The 18644-nt window shown below is 40.6% G+C and overlaps 1 protein-coding gene across 6 annotated transcripts in view; it reads right to left on the reverse strand.

Annotated features, from left to right (window-relative positions):
- Positions 1-18644, reverse strand: part of ankrd11 (ankyrin repeat domain 11) — a 110859-nt gene that overhangs the window by 14664 nt on the left and 77551 nt on the right. For all 6 annotated transcript variants that reach the window (XM_044351454.1, XM_044351417.1, XM_044351425.1 and 3 more), the window contains 3 exons: positions 12895-13040; positions 7820-7952; positions 610-783 (listed from right to left, as the gene is read on the reverse strand). In XM_044351454.1, the coding sequence (XP_044207389.1) occupies positions 610-783; positions 7820-7952; positions 12895-12981 (394 nt within the window). In that variant the 5' untranslated portion in view covers positions 12982-13040. The remainder of the gene's footprint in view (positions 1-609; positions 784-7819; positions 7953-12894; positions 13041-18644) is intronic.

The following is an 18644-nucleotide window of genomic DNA, read 5'->3' on the forward strand; positions in this document are numbered from 1 at the left end:
AGCAATAAATGTTCCATTTGAGGGGACATACGGAGAGAGTAATTTAATGAATGATCATCAAACAGCAGAGAAGACATCAGATAACAAATAAACAATAGCTAAATGCTTGGACGGTTTTTTCACTTTTGAGTGTGTGATTTGTCTAAGATGCTGAGATTGCACCATTGGTTCCAGACTAACGCAACACCAACAGGGAGGTTACTTTCATTTCCTTGACGGTCCTATGCTACAATTCCGAAAAACAATTCCACCATTGTAGATGAACAAATATGTGACTGTTACGTGACTGGCTGGAACGACAAAACAACCACCTTCGCTGACAGCATATGTTTACATTGCAGCTGTAATGAAAATTAATATGGATTAGCTTGTATATCTAGATTCTGTTCTGTCCAGAGACAGTGAATGACTGAGATGTGGCAGAAATACAGCAGGGACACTCCAGAAATAAAACAAAAACAATCAACCCCGTGCCTCATCCCCCCTGCCTCTTATTATTCACCTTCATTACTCTTCCACGCACACTTCCACAGTCTACATTTAAAGTTTCATCCCATCCCTCTTTCCTTGTCTTCCACAGAAGACGTGGCCCCCATGATAAGCACGCACCTGGACTGTTGACGGACTCCTCAGCTGTCATTTGCATGAGCAAGGCCACCTGCTGCCGCTCAGAGAGGGGGTACCCGGCCCGGATCCCTGGCATCCCCATTCCAAACGGCAAGCCCGCCTTCCGGGTGTTGGTGGGCTCCTTTTTAATGCGCTTCCGCTCTGGACCTGGTTTCTCTGTAATGAAAGTGAGAGGAGAGAAGCAAAGTTAATTTTGTTGCGCTGCAAGGACACACATGAAAATACATATATACGCACATATAAATCTAATTTGCTTGTGGAAGGGGACAGTAATAGGTGTGTTATTAGTGTTTCACCGTTGAAGAATTTCAATATTATTATGAAATCATCCTCCAGATGTCTACTTCTGTGTTGGTATGAAAAACTAATTAAATATACTGCAACAATAGGGCTGTGACAACTGATTATTTTTACTTTAATTTAAATTATTTCTTTTTTTAATGAATCATTTAGTCTATATAGGATAACAAAAATAATGCCAAATACACTGTTGCTCACTTCGTCTGACATTAAGTCCAATAACACACCACGTACTCAATGACTCAACAAATTCTGCACTTAAAAATTCGTCTTTCCATTTCCACTGCAAAAAGTCAGCTAGTTTCCATGCCTGTCTTCTAAATGATTCTCTGTAAAACACATTTATACACTCGTACTGTATACGTAGCCCAGTGTATAGAGATTTGGTGCTAGAAGGGGGTGACTTCTATGTTTATTACCCAGCTGCCCCTGAGGAAGGGAGGGGCCAGCAGGCAGTGTGTTTATGTCTGTCTGTCTCCAAGCCAATCAGTCTGAATCGGGAAGAGAAGGAAGAGGGTGTGGCTTGGCAGAACCACAGTTATTATGAAATAGTTGGTGTACATTTCAATTCAACATGGCCTTGCCAAGGTCACCACATGCCTGCCTGCTTGCCTGCCAGGCTGACTGGAAACATGGTGCTACTGGACAAAAGCAGCTGCTCCACAGAGACACACCCAGCAATTATTTTCAGTGGCAACATACCATGTGATGACCCTTTGGAGAGAGTAATGCTACACATGATGACTCTAACACTTCATCACTGAGGGCAACAGCTTCTACGGCCCAATAAGAAAACACTAGCGACAATACACACTCCTGCTGCAAAGAGAAAATAGAAACAGCAGAATCAAATGTGCATGTGCGGAGACATCAGAAGAGCAGTGGATGTGTCTGAGCCTGATTTCTGTGGGACTTTTCTCATTCCAAGACTGGCTGCATTGCTCAAGGCCACAAACACATAAGTACATAAGGCGAGAAGGAAACATGGTGGATTGCACTTCCGGTGGCTAAAGGCTTTCCAGAAAAACATTTTTCCAGTCACAAGTACAGAGCTGATGAACTTTCACTAACATCTGTGAATACTTACAGCTAATGTGCCCCCACCCCTCTTTGATTCACTCTCACGTTCTCCAAAGCATTTGCCATTTAGACACATTCCTTCTGCTAAGACTTTAACAGTGGGAACCACAGAAGGAGCCCAAACATGTTTTTTGAGCAGCAGAACAGAGAAAGTGCTACGCTAGCTTTTCCAGGGTATGTTTACAAGATTGGGAACCAGAAAGGCAGTTATTACCCTGATGCACAGATACAGGGGACTGCTACTAAACAACATAAAAGGCCTCAGCCTTGTGACTCAGTTACAAGATTTATCATCAGTGGCAGCTACTGGTACTCTGACATGAATTAGACTCAAGGTAGCACAAATCTAAATGCAGATGGGACAGTAGTTTTGTTTAGAACTAAACAAACGATTGGAGGAAAAGTGTAATTCACATTAAAAGCTATTGAGCCAAAATAGCAACTAGCGACACTAGCTAAGCAAATATGAAAATGATATTATGTTTTTATTTTTGTTTAATGGGATGTTGCGGGAAAGTGGTGACATATAAAATTCACTCCACATGTTTATAAAGGAAGGGATGTGATGTGTTTATTTGTTAATCATCTTGATAATTTGAGGAAAGATACAAATCAAAATAGTAAAGAAGCAGGGATGTTCCCAATCCTTTAGAATCCAATACTTAATAATTATCTTATTTGTCTAACTGTTGAGTAAATACGTAGGCTATCTGGCACATTGAAGTAACAGATGTAGCCTACCAAATATGGTCCTTGTTTAAAACTATTAGGTTTTACTGGAAAAGATGTATCACTGTGTTGGTGTTGTGGGAACTACAAAAACACTTGCAATTATATAGTGGTATTAAGGAGTGGACTTTTTCCCCTCGTCTTCGGTCACACACAGACACCAGCTTGCAGAGATCACTTTAACCTGACAACGGTCCAGATAAATTTGAAACCATCATCAATTTAATTGTGCAACAGTTGATATGACCTACCAGTGGCTAGCATTAGAGCTTACTGGATCAGTGCATTTTTCCAACCTCAATGTGAGAACTCAGAAACACTCGTACCGATGCGTCCAAGTAATTTTTCACATTCACACACTTGCTTGTGGACCAAGAAGCTTTCACTGTAGGCTGTCATAAAGGAGAGCTGCGCTGCGACAGTAGCAGACTGAGGTAGACACAACACAGTAAAGAAAGGATCAACATTTTATGATACCAATCCATTATGATGTGTCCTGAGCGGTCCTGATACTGATCCTTTAGGTGATTCATCATCACAGGAGTCAAAAATACAGGTCACATTTGGATCATTAACTTACACAAATGGACAATTACATGACACAGTATGCCTGCTCCCATAGCATGTCTTTCTGTTGGATGTCTATTTAGGGAAGACAGCTAGGGCTTTTCATGTGTCTCAGTAAAATGATATTACTTAGCTAACAGACAGGGTTGAAACCTTACTCTCCTCACCGCTTGAAACTGGACTAACAAGATAAGAGGAAAGGAGAATAAAAAAAAAAGAGAAAGCTAGCTAGGAATAGTCAGCCCATGAATAGACTGCCTACCTGAGCCAGGGGAGTGGACCACATCAAACATAAATGTCAGGTTATAATAGAGGTAGCTTTTGATACGGCAGGCAGACAATACTACAGTGTAAGCCAACGCCAAAACAAAGAGACTGTCTGGTTCAGTTAGCCGGTTCATGACAAGAAGAACCACTCTAACCAGCTCGACCAGGTACGTTTGACCGTAGCACGTTAGAGTGAAACAATGTTCTGTTTGGGGACTCATGAAAATTGCATAAACAGGAAGTTAAGGCAGAAGAGACAGGAAGTAGCCAACAGGATGTTTTGTCAATGCTTTGTATTGAGCAAGAGAGACTCATAAATATACAGTATGAACATAGTGGGGTGTACAATGCTCTTTCTATCCTCTGTCTCTGTCCAGCTGGCACATTTGTTTCATATTGCTTTAATCAGTTATGCAGTGAGTATACTCCTTCTGTCTATTGGTTACATTCAGAGCCAGTTTGTCTGGAAGACAGACAGAAAGACAAATCTCTGCGTTGTAACCTGCCAGGGAAAAAAAAAGGTGTGTGGGCTGCAGATCTGTGCAAACCACTGTCTCCTTTTTCAACCCACTCTACATGGCTCAGCTCACACCTTCCCTCAATGTCCACAAACCTGACCATTATTACTATGCTGCACAACTAACCCAATGATAAAGGCAAGGCTGCAATTACAAGTAATATCCTAAAAGGTTGCAAAAAAAAAGACTAAGTGACTCAGTTTGAATGTACAGTATTTAGGTCAAAAGAGACAGGAAATAACAACTGACATAGGACTACATCAACACCAAGCCAACTAAATAGAAAAAAGGAGTTTTGGCCAACTGTACATCCTAAGGAGGAACTTAAACATAAAAAAATGCCTTTCAGAGTGGAAACAACTTCAAATGCCAGTCTTTTACTGCGAGCGCAGGGGGGCGACCATTCCCAATAGTATGACATTTGCCTGTTCATTCACAGTAAGGTGCTGTGTGGCAGTAACGTTATGAAGACAACGCTCTATCACCTCCAACTCTCTCTTGATCGCTCATCATTTTGAATGCCAATAGTGCCGCTCACAACAAACAGTTATTGTCATACACAAACATAAATATATGCAGCTGCCACTAATAATTACTTTCATTATTGAGTAATGAGTTTATTATTTAGTCTACAAAATCTTGGGAATAAAAAACAAAAAAATCTAAATTATCCAAAGCCCAAAATAATATAATCAAATTACTTGTTTCGTCCAACCAACAGTCCAAAACCCCAACATAATTGAATCATATCAAACAAAGAAGACCAGCACATCTTCACATTTAAGAAGCTGGGTCCAGCAAATGTTTTGATTTTTTTTTGTTAATTAATGAATTTATAAAGGAATTAATCATTAAAATTAACCATGATTAGTTATCTCATTTCAGCACTGTAAAATATGTCAACAAGAACAACAAAGTTGTATGTTTGCTTTAGTCAGACACAAGATAAAAGATCACAGAGAGCAGGAGGCGACAGAATGAAGTAACCGAGCTGCGTCTGTCTCGCTCTTTGTACGATGATGGCAGAGATTCAAAATTTTGTTGTTTGTCAACTAAAAGAAGATGAGGGAGCACAGGAAATGATGTTGTTTTCCTTTCGTTTTGTTTTGTGTTTCAGTGTAGATGGAGATACTCACAAAAATCAACGTGAAAGCCCTGGTGTGGGCACAGTTTTCACATGTAAACAGCAGATTCAGATTTATCCTCCTTAGTGTGGGCGTAGTCTTAATCTGACAAGATAATTCTACCAACTATCCCTGAAGTCTGACTGCTGCTACGGACAGTGGTGTGTGTGAGGAGGAAAAGGGGAGAGAGGAGCGGAAGGAGGATGACCTCAGGAAGGAGGAATGCTGCTGTCTAGCGGTCCTCAGGAGGAGGTCAAGGGAGGCTTGGCGATTCTGCGTAGGGGTGAGAATCGAAGTTTGGAATGCTTTGATCAACTTAATCTCTTAACTTAATGATCTGCAGTGTGGTGTCCTCCAGCATACAGCGAGTATATATTCCTGTCCTCTTTCAACCTCGCTCTTGTAATATTTGTTAAAACTAAGCAGGCAACTTGCTTGGGCATGCTATTTAGAGGCTTTAGAGTTGATAGCAATGCATATAAACATCAGCATTACTGCAAAGGCCTCTGCTGCCATTATATAAATGGACAATGCTGTGAAATGCATTTAAAGACAGTCCAAGCTCTTGCTTTGAGCAAATCATTCAAATTAATTTGATATTCATCAGAAGACAATTTCCAGCACTAGATTTTAACACACTTCTAAAGAATACAGCTGAGACGTCTGTATTATGAAAACTGATTAGAGAGGATTTAAGAACTACAGTAGAAAATCTGTCTGTGGTTTCTTACAAATAACACGTCAGCTCTTGCACCTCAGTTGTGATTATTTGCACTTTTAACCAGGTTATTTGATCTTTATCTCTTTTTGCCTGGCTGTTATTATGAAGCAATCACCGATTTAAAATATAAGCACATAAATTATGCAAATCATGCTAATTTTAATACACTTTCTTATTCCACAGTCACCACACAAACATTGTACACAAACAGGACAAGGTTGCAGAGCATTTTGGTATATGATTCACCATACCCCCCCATGCATAGTTAATGCCTATCAGGTCAAGCCACAGCGGAAAGAGGGGTTGATAGTGTGATAGGGTGGATAGTGGGTGGTGGGGGGGGGGGGGGGGGGCAGTGACGTGTCAGAGGTGTAAAATTTTGCAGAGGGGCTAGACACTGACTCAGCAGGGTCAGGACTTCAAAGGCCAGGCAACAAAGTCAGACTATAAAACACAGATATGCAGAAACTTCTCAATATACAGTTGAAAAAGGTACGTAGACACAAAAGTCTTGACCAACAAGCAGTATGGGACTAAAACAACATGCACAGACATAGATACAGAGCGAAGCCATCCGATTAAACTACCAGGCTAACCACCACTAAGACAAAATAATATTGCCAGAGTGATGCAATACATCTGAATAAACATGGCATATTAAAATGACAGACAGATGCTAGCTATTTCTTTATATCAACTGTGGGAATTGTGTAATAGCATCAACCCTGAAGTCTTCTAGGCTTCTTCAGTTTATAAACACAAGAAACTACTAAAAGTCAGTTCTTTTCAGTATATGTTGCAGAGAGGTTAAGTTGAGAGTCAAGGACTAAATGACCATATAGCCCAACCCGCAAACTATTAGCATATTAATAGACAGACTGTCCAGCTATTGTTCCTGAGATGAGAGTTCACACCTCCTCTTACCGAGGGGGGTGTTAAACCTCTTTTCTGGAGAAGCTACAAGAAGCAGCTGAGGAAAGCCAACAGGTAAATAACATTAAACCAGCTAATGAGAATAAAATAAACAGATGAGCATCTCGAAGATACAGAACGCTCAACAATCTTGCAACATGAGCGTGCAAAAGGCCATGACATGCACAGAAACTACAGGGATTCAAGAGAGCCAATCAAAGGAGTAATGAGGAAAGTAATGAGATAAGTTAGAGTTTCTCAATCAATGCTTCCGCTAATTCATAATTCCCTTGAGCTACACAGTAATTACACACAAGTCCACGTGTCTACAAAGCGAGTGTCCGATCTTACTAAACTTGACCGCAAACCATAATAGTCATCTGTTGCAACACACACACACACGCACATACACACGCACGCACGTTCTGCTTTCCACTCCTGTCTGGAGTGGAAAGCCTTTTTCAAGTGTAATCACAGAATATAAACCAATGTAGCTACTCAGCCAGAGCTGACGATGAAGGCTGTTACCAAAGCCTCTGAGTTGGACCATTATCAACAAACTAAATCCTGAACCCCTTAAAGCCCAAAGCCAAACAAGCATGAGCAGTAGTCCTTCTCTCCCTAATTAAAGAAAACACAAAGCCAGAGCCTTACCAAAGCCAGACCTGGTCAGGCCTGTATGTTATACAAATCCTCACTTAATTGGATCATGATTTTGTGTGGTCTTCCTCTCCTTTCAGATTGCGATTGCGGGAACAAACTCCTCGGTTCTGCCACAGACACACAGCTAACTTTGAAGCTAGAGCTGGGAGCCCATTTACTTCACAAAGCCCAACCCCCTATCACACAGCATGCCTAACTACTTCCTGCCAGCCCGAGAGGATGTGATGTAATAGTTCCCATTCTCACTTCACAGTCACATGGAGGTGGAGATGTCAAGGCAGATGAGTAAATGCATCCCGATATGCTCTTACCTGAATCAGAATCTTTCTGGTCTCCATTAGCTCCAGCAGTGAAGGGCAGCTTCCTTTTAGGGGCCTTTTCTTTCATCTCTTTGACCCCATCACTGCGATCCAATTTGGGAGTCTTGTTTGACAACACTTTATCCTGTGAAAGAGACAAATCAGGGCATGAAACACTTTGAGTAACATGGTTGAGTGGTAACAATGTAAAAATAGCACTGCAATTCACACAATGTCTATTTTTTAAGAACAGAAAATATGAGAATTTAAAAAGAGACACAGGCCAACAAAGACAGACGTGTATAAGCTAGCTGTGGATCCTCTAGTCTCCTCGTTTAGTTGGTACCGTTCTCTGCCCTGACTCTTTTAGCTATTATGGGCTCTGCAGAGGAAAACTTTTTCCATGGAGTTTCCTCTTAGATTCCACAGCACAAAGAGCCAGGCGCAGGCAGAGGAGGCTAAGCTGACGCCGGCTCGGCTCTGTGGTCTACAGCTGCTGGAAACAATCACATGTCTGAGTGTATCTGCTATCAGCAGATGTAAATACTTATGTTTGTTGAACTTGTTTCTTTGTTGTTTTGGAATCTGTTGGTGATAGTGACTCTCTTATCCCAAGTAGCAGCTTTTTAACAGAACAGAAAAGATGTGACAAAAATAACTATGTCTTGAGTTGTGCCTTTTGTCAACACACATGATAAAATGTGACAAAATTATAATGGTTTCTTGTAGAGGATACGATTAATAATTATTTTAATTGAATTATTTTTATTATATTAATCTATATATATATTTCTGGATTAACGGATTTCCTTCTTGTCATTGCTTTACAATTGCTTTGAAAAGAGAAAAAATAGCAAATCCTTACTTAGAGGCTTTAAGTAGCAACTGTCCATTATTTTTACTACGTACATTTGGATGAGTAAGAAGTAAGTGAAAAAAAAAAAAAAAAGATATACAGATACACAAAAACACGGTAGGACACTATTACATCTTTATAATATGTAGAAAACCGTCAAAGGAAAGCTGTAATGCAGACGATATTGTCTTCATCAAATATTTTACATTCTTTACTAATTTTGATGCTGTGTACAGTTGTATTAATAAGGAATACACAATTATTAAAAATAGTAGAGTCTTGGCAGATACTCAATATTAAAAAGGACTAGGACTAGGACTGGTTCATTCAACAACCAAAAACAACAACAACAAAAAAACTTCACATACATTTCAGTGCGTAAAGATATGGTGGTTAAAATTGTAACATTGGTGACCCAGGGGTGTAAGGGTCCTAATCACCTACACACACAGTGGCTTTGTATTTCCTCCCTCCACCACAGGAGGGATATACAGTGGAAGTTGCTTATAGTGATTGTGTGTGTTGTTCTCAAATTGGTCACTATAAGTGGATGATTATTATACCCCAATTTTTTTCTTTTCCTTTATTTCTCATGCAGATTACCATCTAATTAACATATTTATTGCATGGATATAAAGTAATGAACCCTACAGTCCAGGTCTCCGACTTCCGTTGCGCCAAATCGGACAGTGGTCCGGTTTCTTGCCAAACTCTGATTATAATTCTTGATATTTTAAAAGTTTCCTCACTGAATATAGGCAGTGAATGCTGGTTTTTGATGACTTTTTAAGTCTTTTAACTGATCTACAGTTCGGCATTACTTGCTAGGCCTGATCCCTGCAGTTTGAGCCGCTGACAGCTGTGTGGACGCCACGGCACGGCTGGTGGAGCTGACAGCTAGTGGAGCTAGCGGCTAAATGGAGCCAACAGCTAAACGGAGCCAACGGCTTACCTCCTGTAATTGCTGGATTACAGCTGCTGATTGTCTGATATCCAAGGCAGTGTCTGAAACGCAGTCGTGGGTTATCCACTTGAGAGACTGCGTTTTTCGCAGATAAGGTGACGGATCCTGAGCTGTCCGGGCTCATGTCAGAGCTCCTAATCATTGAGAGCCTGATCAGCCAACTACTTAACCAGCAAGCTAAACTGCACTCTCGCCTGGTCAAGCTGAGACTGCTGGACAAGACCCAAAATCAACACTGTAAGTGGACTACTTGATTACTGTAAGCGAATTATTTAAACAGCATTTGTATAGGAATGATTCTGTCTCAAGCTTTTTGATTCATACAAGTGGTTGATCACTGTAGCAGTTATCATTATAAGTGGTTTCCACTATACTTGATGCACTCTTTATGAACTATATAATCTGCAAAGTAGAATAAGATAAAGAAACAGACCTATCTAAATTTGTTATCTATTACGATTAGAAAACTATTGTTATGTAAAAAAGAGGTTTGTGCCTTTTATCACACCATAAGTTGTAGTGAGTGTCCGGTCCAAGGTATGCATACTAAACACATCCTCCTTAAATTCAGAAATATCTCAGGTACAGTTGTCAGTATCGGTGACACGCTCTACGGAAAATAAACATTACTGGATTAAGCACTCAATGAGAAGGGAAATTCCGCCAGTAAATCCCTGATGTTTTTGTCAAATCTCTCAATCCTAACTTCACAAAAAACACATAAGCATGCAGGCAAAGTGTGTGTTTTGGTGCAAGGTCAATATGTTTTAACCACTATGCTTCAAGTACAGAAGGTTTAACGTCTCCCTCCACTCAAAAATATAATTTTCTTCTTGTTCCTTGTTGCAGAATGATGTATTTGCAGAGTTTGACACTAGAAGGCTGTTTTCATATTCATTTACTGAACGTGGGAAATTTTAAGGGGCGGGCCTATGAGCATGATTTGAAAAATAAATAGTTTGGAAGCCAATCCTTGTCCAATACTCAACTTACACAAGTGTGATGTGGAAACTTGAAGCCTCCAGCGCACATACAGTGAGAACAGACTTTACAATGAAGGATGAAACATCCTGTGTCCAGCAGTTAAGCTTCTGAAATGAAATATATTCTTCTCCCTCATTAAATTTATTTTTTAATGAAGGCGAAGGAGTAGGTGTAATTTTAAGGATTTTAACAAGATAACCTTTTTTTGTGTGGAAAAACCATATCAGACACAAATTATTATTCAAGGTAGAGTATTTTATATCATCTTAAAACATGTCTGGAGGGGATCTTTGAGGTCTTATAGTGGAGATGCAGCTCAGATGTAATGTACACATGCTCACTTTCTTTCACTTAATTTCTCAGCCCTATCTTCTGTCCCCAACTCATCTCTCTCTGTCCTCGGGGCAGGTTTTCCATTATGTGTCGACTCTTTGAACTCCTCCCCCTGCCCTGCCCCAGTCATAAGACTATGATGTCATGGTACAGTAGAGACAAACAGTGTCAGCTACAGTTAGCTGATCTCTCCTTTCGCTCTCCCTTCCTCTCTCTGTCTGTGTCTCCGCTCGGCTACATCAAGGCTTTTACAAGAGAGGAGACAATTAATGCTAAAACCATGATGCGTACATCTGGGCATGTGCAAAACATACAGTACATCTAAGAGGGGAAAGTGAAAAGCAAGGGAGTGATTTCTTTAAGAGAGAAAAAAACACAAAAACAGATAACGGTAAATGCAGAGCTAGATTGTGTTGGTAGAGAATGGTCAAAAAGGCAACGCTTATCCCCATGGTTAGTTTTTTTTGATGAATTGAATTTTTAAAAAGCTGTGACAACTGGAAACTTCCCTCAGATCTGCCTTCATAAGACACCCTGTTTGGTGGTCTCCTAGCAATGCCTGATCTTTTCGTTTCACTCCGTTTTCCACCCACCCCTGTGCACTTCATTCCCTCCCTCCCTTCCGCCATGCCAGAGTCTGATGCAATCCTTTGCAGAGGGCTGTAAATCTATGCCTGCATAAGCACAACCTCTCCTCTCTTCGCCTCTTGGTGCTGCTGCTTGTAGCTTAACAGTTGGCACACACTATGACATCATCAAGCTGCGCCCGACACTTTGTTCCACAGCAAACAACATGACTGCGACTGTGTAAAATTAAGGGGACATTTCCTTCATAGCCTACAATTCAAGACAGAATATGTCTTAACCGGCCAGCGAGCCTATCCCATTCCAGAGGAGCCTCTGAATGTGGCTGAGAGATGCATCCTTCTTTGTAGGCATCAGTATCCAACATCCATTATGCAATAGTCAATTGTGTAATTGTGCATTAAGATGAACCCGGTGAAGTTGGGAAATATCAAATAACCATTTTATATTAACCAGGATTTTTGCATTCATCTGGTTCCTGCGATGTGTAAATAATAGAAGGCTCTTGTCTAGGCATGTTCACTATTAATTAATCACATAAATGATTTCCTCATCTGTTGTGTATATTAAAAGGGGATATAGCTCTAAGCTGGGCTTCTGCATTGGTCATATATTCCAGCGAAGCTAGTGAAGACGAATTCAAACATCAACCAGTTGTTTTATAATTCTAGCTGTTTTCTTATGTTTTATAAATGTACATAATATGCTATATATCTACTGAAGTGTTCATCTGCTATTAGCCAGTCCTAGGTGATATCATCTTCATCAGTAGATGCCAGGCCCGACACAGATTTAGGTTTGAATTGCTTATTTTTAAAAAAGGAGGCACGGTTGACGACATGTTTGCTTAACTGGCAGGGTTCTCAGACGTTCCACCTTGTTACTGATATGTGAACTTTGTAGCTCTAGTAACTGAGAAATATTGCACAGTGTGGCAAATCCAAGCCAAACTTTGAAACATTACCTCATTGACACAGATGGCATCACAGACACTGAGAAACTTGCCTGCTTGCCTCCTACGAAGAGGAGTCAGGGAGCAGCATAAACCACAGAACAGCATCACCGAACAGAAGCTGGTAGACATGCAAATATCATGCTCAAGGACACTTAAAGGGGGGGGGGATACTTTCTGTCACAGTGCATGTAACCCAGGCTTTCAGGTTGAAGGATGGTCTGGCTACCATTTCAAAACCAACTTTGGTATTTCTAAAGCTCACGTTCCCTTACTATCTTAAAATTGTTGATCACATGTAGTGGTTTAAAGTCAGGTTTCAAGGATAAACAGTAATTCATTTTGGGATTATGCGCTTATACAAACATTTGGTTATTGGGCACTGAGTGAGTGTGTTTGTTTATCAGTCTTACCTTCTTCCCACCCTGCTTTTCCACCATGTCGGTGTTGAGTGGGAAGTGGTCCAGCTGGGGGGTTTTAGAACCCCCACCTTTGGGCATCGTTCAGCTCTCCCCACGCCAAGCTTCATTCACGCTGCCATTGCATCGTCATCAACCGTCTAGAACAAAGAGAAAGGGAAAAAAGAGAGCGGGGGAGGTTAGCACCTGGCCACTATGGTTCTTTGAAAACACATTTACACACTGCCAGACAATGCAGCCATTAGCGGTACATCAAGCACTCTATTTTCAACCATTACACCCCTGCTCTGGAGGAAGAGCAGTTGTGAGGGAGGACAGCAGTCTGGGTTGCAGCTGTGGCAGGCTAAGGGCCTGGTTATGACAGAAAAGTATGGGTTCATATGACGTATTGTCCGACCAGGTTGGTTTATCAAACGTGTTTATAGCTGTTCCAAACAGCCACACTAGAAGGTGGAGTGAAAAGCTGGCTGTCACAGAGAGGGGGGGGGGGATACGATCATCGTTAAATATGGTGATAACTGTGCACACATTTTCTCTCCTGGAAGTCATTCAGTGTTGCATTTGGTTGTATGTATGAAAAATTGAAAAATGACAGACATAGTTCGCCAAAATAGACTTTTGTGTCATGGTTTCAGACACAAAACAGACTAAAAACTCTACGTAGTGCTTTGGTAAACCCGACCTTGTTTTCTGACAGAATATTATATTGGACTTTGTCAACTCTGAATACAGAACAGCAGATCAGCGACTGTGTTACCTGTAACTTGTAGCTGCATCCAGCTTTAAGCACAATCATCGTCCAAAATAAGTAAAAGAAACAGCAGTAAGGGTTAGAAACACCGGTATGATATATCCAGGCTCAATGAGGAAAAACATTTTGTAAATAAGCCTCAATAAAGATATATAACGCTGCTCACTTTGTCTTTGCTAACCGGCTGGTCTTAAAATGCACATGTGAGTAGCTTACTGGAAGCTCATTGGACGAGACGTGCGCAATGCATTCTTGTTGTTGTAGGATTCCCACTTAAGAGCGGTATGGGGAATCTACAGCCTTTTTCTCAATTTTCTATGGTCATAGGGCACCAATTTCAAAAACACACATTTCTACTACATAGGTGACCTAGTTTTAAGAAATCACCGTACTCACAGCGCTGAATTTTTCCCTTAGCTCTATTCTAATTCATGGCATCCCTATCTTAGCCAAGTAGCCTTCTTATAACAACAACAACAAAGTTACCTGCTATGATTGGTTTTATTAAGAACTCATAGAAGTTTCTGTACAGTTTAATGCACTCTGTGTTCCCATTGTCTATGTTGTCACCTGTGCTGGTACACAACAACATGTGTTTTACTATCCTGTGCCCTCCTTCATGAAGAGAGGCCTTCTGCTTCACAGGGCCATGAATTAATCATACATTCCATCCCTCAATTCTTTCCTCCATAATGCACTTTCTCTTCTGAGTGCGTCCAAGTATAATCATCCTTGTGACTGACCGAGTGAGTGAACAGATGAGACCATGGGTGCATCATTTTCTTCTCTATGCCGAGACATTGGCACTCCTATCTTCCCTGGCGCCACTTCCATCTCTCCTACCCCCACCCTCCTTCCCTTCCTTCTGCAGTTATCCTATTCAAAGACTGCTATTTATATCCCTCCAGTCAAGTCAGTCAAGTCAAGACAGCCAGCCAACCAACCAGAGAGGCACACAACTACAGAGGATGTACTGCTCCTCCTTTTACTGGTGTATAGAAAGGGAGACATAGCAAACCACAGCCCCCTTTCCTCTCTCCTCTGGCTTATTGTTACCCCTTCTGCTAGCCACTCGCTTCAACCATCCTTAAACTCCCACCTCTCACCACACCAAACAACGTAGCAGGAAGGTCGACTACTCTCAGAAATAAACAAACCATGCAGCGACACACACACACACACACACACACACACACACACACACACACACACACACACACACACACACACACACACACACACACACACACACACACACACACACACACACACACACACACACACACACACACACACACACACACACACACACCTCAAACTGGGTCAGCTGGGCTTATAGAACAATAATCTCTGCACTATTTTGGGACTACTATGATGGGCGGTTATAGCAACAGAGCATTTCGCTGACATGCAAAATACAGGAAAATGATGTTTGCAAGCTAGCAGTCACACAAAAAGGCACACACAAGGAGAGGAAACCCTGTTCAAAACCACAGGCCTCATTTCCTTTGTAATTCCATCCCAATCAAAAGATACATAACATCTGCTAACAGTGTGTGTCTGTGTTTCAATCAGTGAAATGTTGTTGCCACTAAACAGTTGATTAATTCCATGTGTGTATTTGTGTTTACATGAATGCGCAAGTGTTTTTAACTGTTTTTCTACAAAAATAACACCAAGTATAACAAAACTACTCATTTCTTTTGTAATGATGTCAAGCAGGATTGTGGGCTCGACTGTAAAGGTCGTCTAGCTGCCCTTGGCATCTAAATTTAAACCATTGTAAACCAGTTTGCTCAGTGTAGTTAGACTAAAACAGCAGTGGGTGGCTATAAAAAAAAAAAATCTTGGACTGAATGCTCTAAAGTAGGAACTGTGTGGATACCATGCTTTGGATTATGAATTTAGTGAACCAGGCTGGAAAAATCATGAATTACATAAAAGACAAAGAATGTCTGCCAACTATAATTTATTCTGCTATTGCCAGTATTGCCAAAATGTTTGCCACATTTTCTTTTTTTGGAGTGATGATGATCCCTTTGAGTACCCTATATAACTTTAATGAAAACAAACAATGTTCCAAATGTTTTACGTGATACAACTTTAGTATTTGAACGTCACGACTGTACACACCTTCACCTAAACATGTTTTGACCAAGAGGAAGTGGCTGAGCTGCACTAATAATTCAAAATAAGATTGATAATGTTTGATTGCCATTAGTCTACTCTAATTCATTTGCACCTTTAATGTTACTAGCTTGGCAATATCAGTGATACATCATGAGGTTACAAACTGTGGTTAGCATCTTGTTTTTTTAAAGTCCAACTGATATAATTGAATCATTCCTCTTTGCAGTCAAACATAATGTCAACATGTTTTTAAATATATTGGTAATAGTTTTGTATTGTTAAAATGAAGACAAAAGGTCTTTGTACTGTGCAGTCGGCTGCTATCAGGCTCAGTGTGACGTCTGCTCTGCCTATGATTGAACGCCACGTTATTGCTTTATTCAAGATTTGATTTGCTGTATTGAAACAAAGACTCCAGCTACGTAAGCGGATAACAAAATGGTATTTCATTGAATTAATGCAAAACTAGCGGGAGCCATCATGTAACCAAAGATTTAATTTCAGTTGGACTTTAACCTCATTAACTCCGCTTGGACACCAGCGTCCACTAGTTGTCCCTCTCTCCCTTTCATGTGGTAGTGTCGTAATAAGGAAGACCTTGCGTTTACAAAAATATGGCCTCTCCAAATGTCCTTTTTAGAAATCTGACTGCGACAATTTTATAAATAATTATCAACGCTGTGTGCCATCTTCTTCAGACTTTAGGCAGGTATTCACTGGTATTTAGTTTACAGCCCCATGCTGCCCTTGACCTCTACAGACAAAACCACTGGCAGCTATTTACACTGAAAAAATAAATAAATAAATAAATAAATAAATTTAGGGAGACAAAATGTTTAAATTTTGGCTTCAAAGACCTTCTGATCTGTCTCTGTATCACCTGGAGTGTTTCTGACACTTTCACCAGAAACTTTGGGAGGGTTTCTTTCTGGCAAAATCTAATGTATGCATATAGTCACTGTGGTTCAGGAGCTACAGCCATTTTAATTGCTCCAAAATAAGGGTGGAGTGGAATAGGTTAAACAACCACTATATGAAAAAACAATAGAGACTTATTGCTGGAAAGGATCTTTATGCACTTGTGGGGAGATTTGAATTAATACATAAAACCATTAATATTAACTAGAAGATATAATATCATATCAATAAAAGAATTCATTTCAGAGAGAAGTTAAATCAGCTCCAGTTAAATATTCAAACGGGGTAGTCCGGCTAAAGATAGGAGCATTTTAAAAATATTTTTAATGTTTTATGCATGACGTCAGCCGAGTTCGACTTGGCCATGGAGATGATAACTGCAGAAAGGAGTGGTGAGAGGTGAGCCAGAGAAGCAATCTCTTCCAAATGAAGGACAGGACCTGCCAGTACTACTCTCCATCCTTTCTCTCTCCCTTGCATAAACACACACCTTTCTCCCAACCTCCCTTGTTCCTTTCTCTCATCTTTCCTGTAGCATCCTCTCTATCCTCTGAGCCACTCCCTCTGCGGTCAGATAGAGGCCAACACTTCAGCATATTGCAGCATGCTGTGTGCACACTCAGACACACACCACAAGCACGCTTACACCAGAATGTTATAGTACCAGCATACTTGACTTGGGAAATTCATAATGTGATGCTTGGCCATATTAAGCAATTTTTAAGACCTTCAGGACAGAAAACTATATCACCACTTGTCTGTGTCTGCACAAATACGCAATGAAAGTGATACTGTCATGCAAAATGATCAAAGGCAGTTTGATTCACAACTTAAAATATTATTTCTCCGGTTAAAATAATTTCGGTACAGTACGTCACGTATCCAGTCAGCTCTAAAGCTAATAGCTAAGCTAACTAGCAGAGGCCTCCTCCAGGATCATACAGAATCAAAAATGCCATCTCAGCCTTCATGAATCTCTAAATAGGAGTAAATGCAGCCATATTTAAAAGTAGTACATGTGGCTGTGGATGTGTCTACTTTAAAGCATGGGAAGTTATTCCTTTACATCCTGCCTTGTGCCCTGAAGGAAAGTGGTTTTAAGAATAAAAATGCTGATTTTGTGCCAGAATGCAGGTACACTAAAATGTACGCAACTGTGATCTCAAACCTTATTGGCTTATTGACCAATCTCTAACATACCAGTTTTTAGCTTTGCAAGCTGCTACTACATGCACTTGTGATTATACATGGGGAAACAACATACAGAGATAGGAAACACAAAGATGTAAACACACACACTGCTGAGAAGTGAAAGTGCAGATGCAGATGAAACGCAGTTGTTTGCTCCAACCCTATGCCACTCCTAACTCATGACTCTCAATGTACACACAGAAACACACCTCAAATTTTTCACACTGACAGCTGAACTACACAGCAGCTGCATACAGGGATGGGCATGTTGCTTCTCTGTCTGTCTGTGCTCTGGTGTGTGTGTTGTGTGCACAAACCCTATTGCCTATTGCACAATCAGATACAAATCAACAGCACACTCCCTGGCAGTCAGTCAACTGATATCCCTGTGTTGGTCAAGCTTACATATAGTAACATAAATGATGAAGCAAATGTTGCACAGGTCACAGTGTCCTCATACCAGAGATGCAGGCTAAGTTTATACTTTTCTAAGGAAAGTCATCACAGCTGCTGCAGCAACACAGTGGAAGTTAATTAGGAGCATAGGTGCCAGATCTAAACAGATATTCATACACCTGTCTTTTTAAGTATGCAAATTTTAAATGTATTTTCTAGAGGTTTACAAAGGCAGATACTAGAAAACGGCTTTTGACAAAAATCCAAGTGCACCTGACTCAACTGAACAAATATGTACATGGCAGAGGAATGGCAAAATCAAACTTGTGCTGAAACATTGCATGGTCTGAGTCAGAGA

This window comes from Thunnus albacares, chromosome 1 (assembly GCF_914725855.1).
Source record: "Thunnus albacares chromosome 1, fThuAlb1.1, whole genome shotgun sequence".
NCBI lineage: Eukaryota > Metazoa > Chordata > Actinopteri > Scombriformes > Scombridae > Thunnus > Thunnus albacares.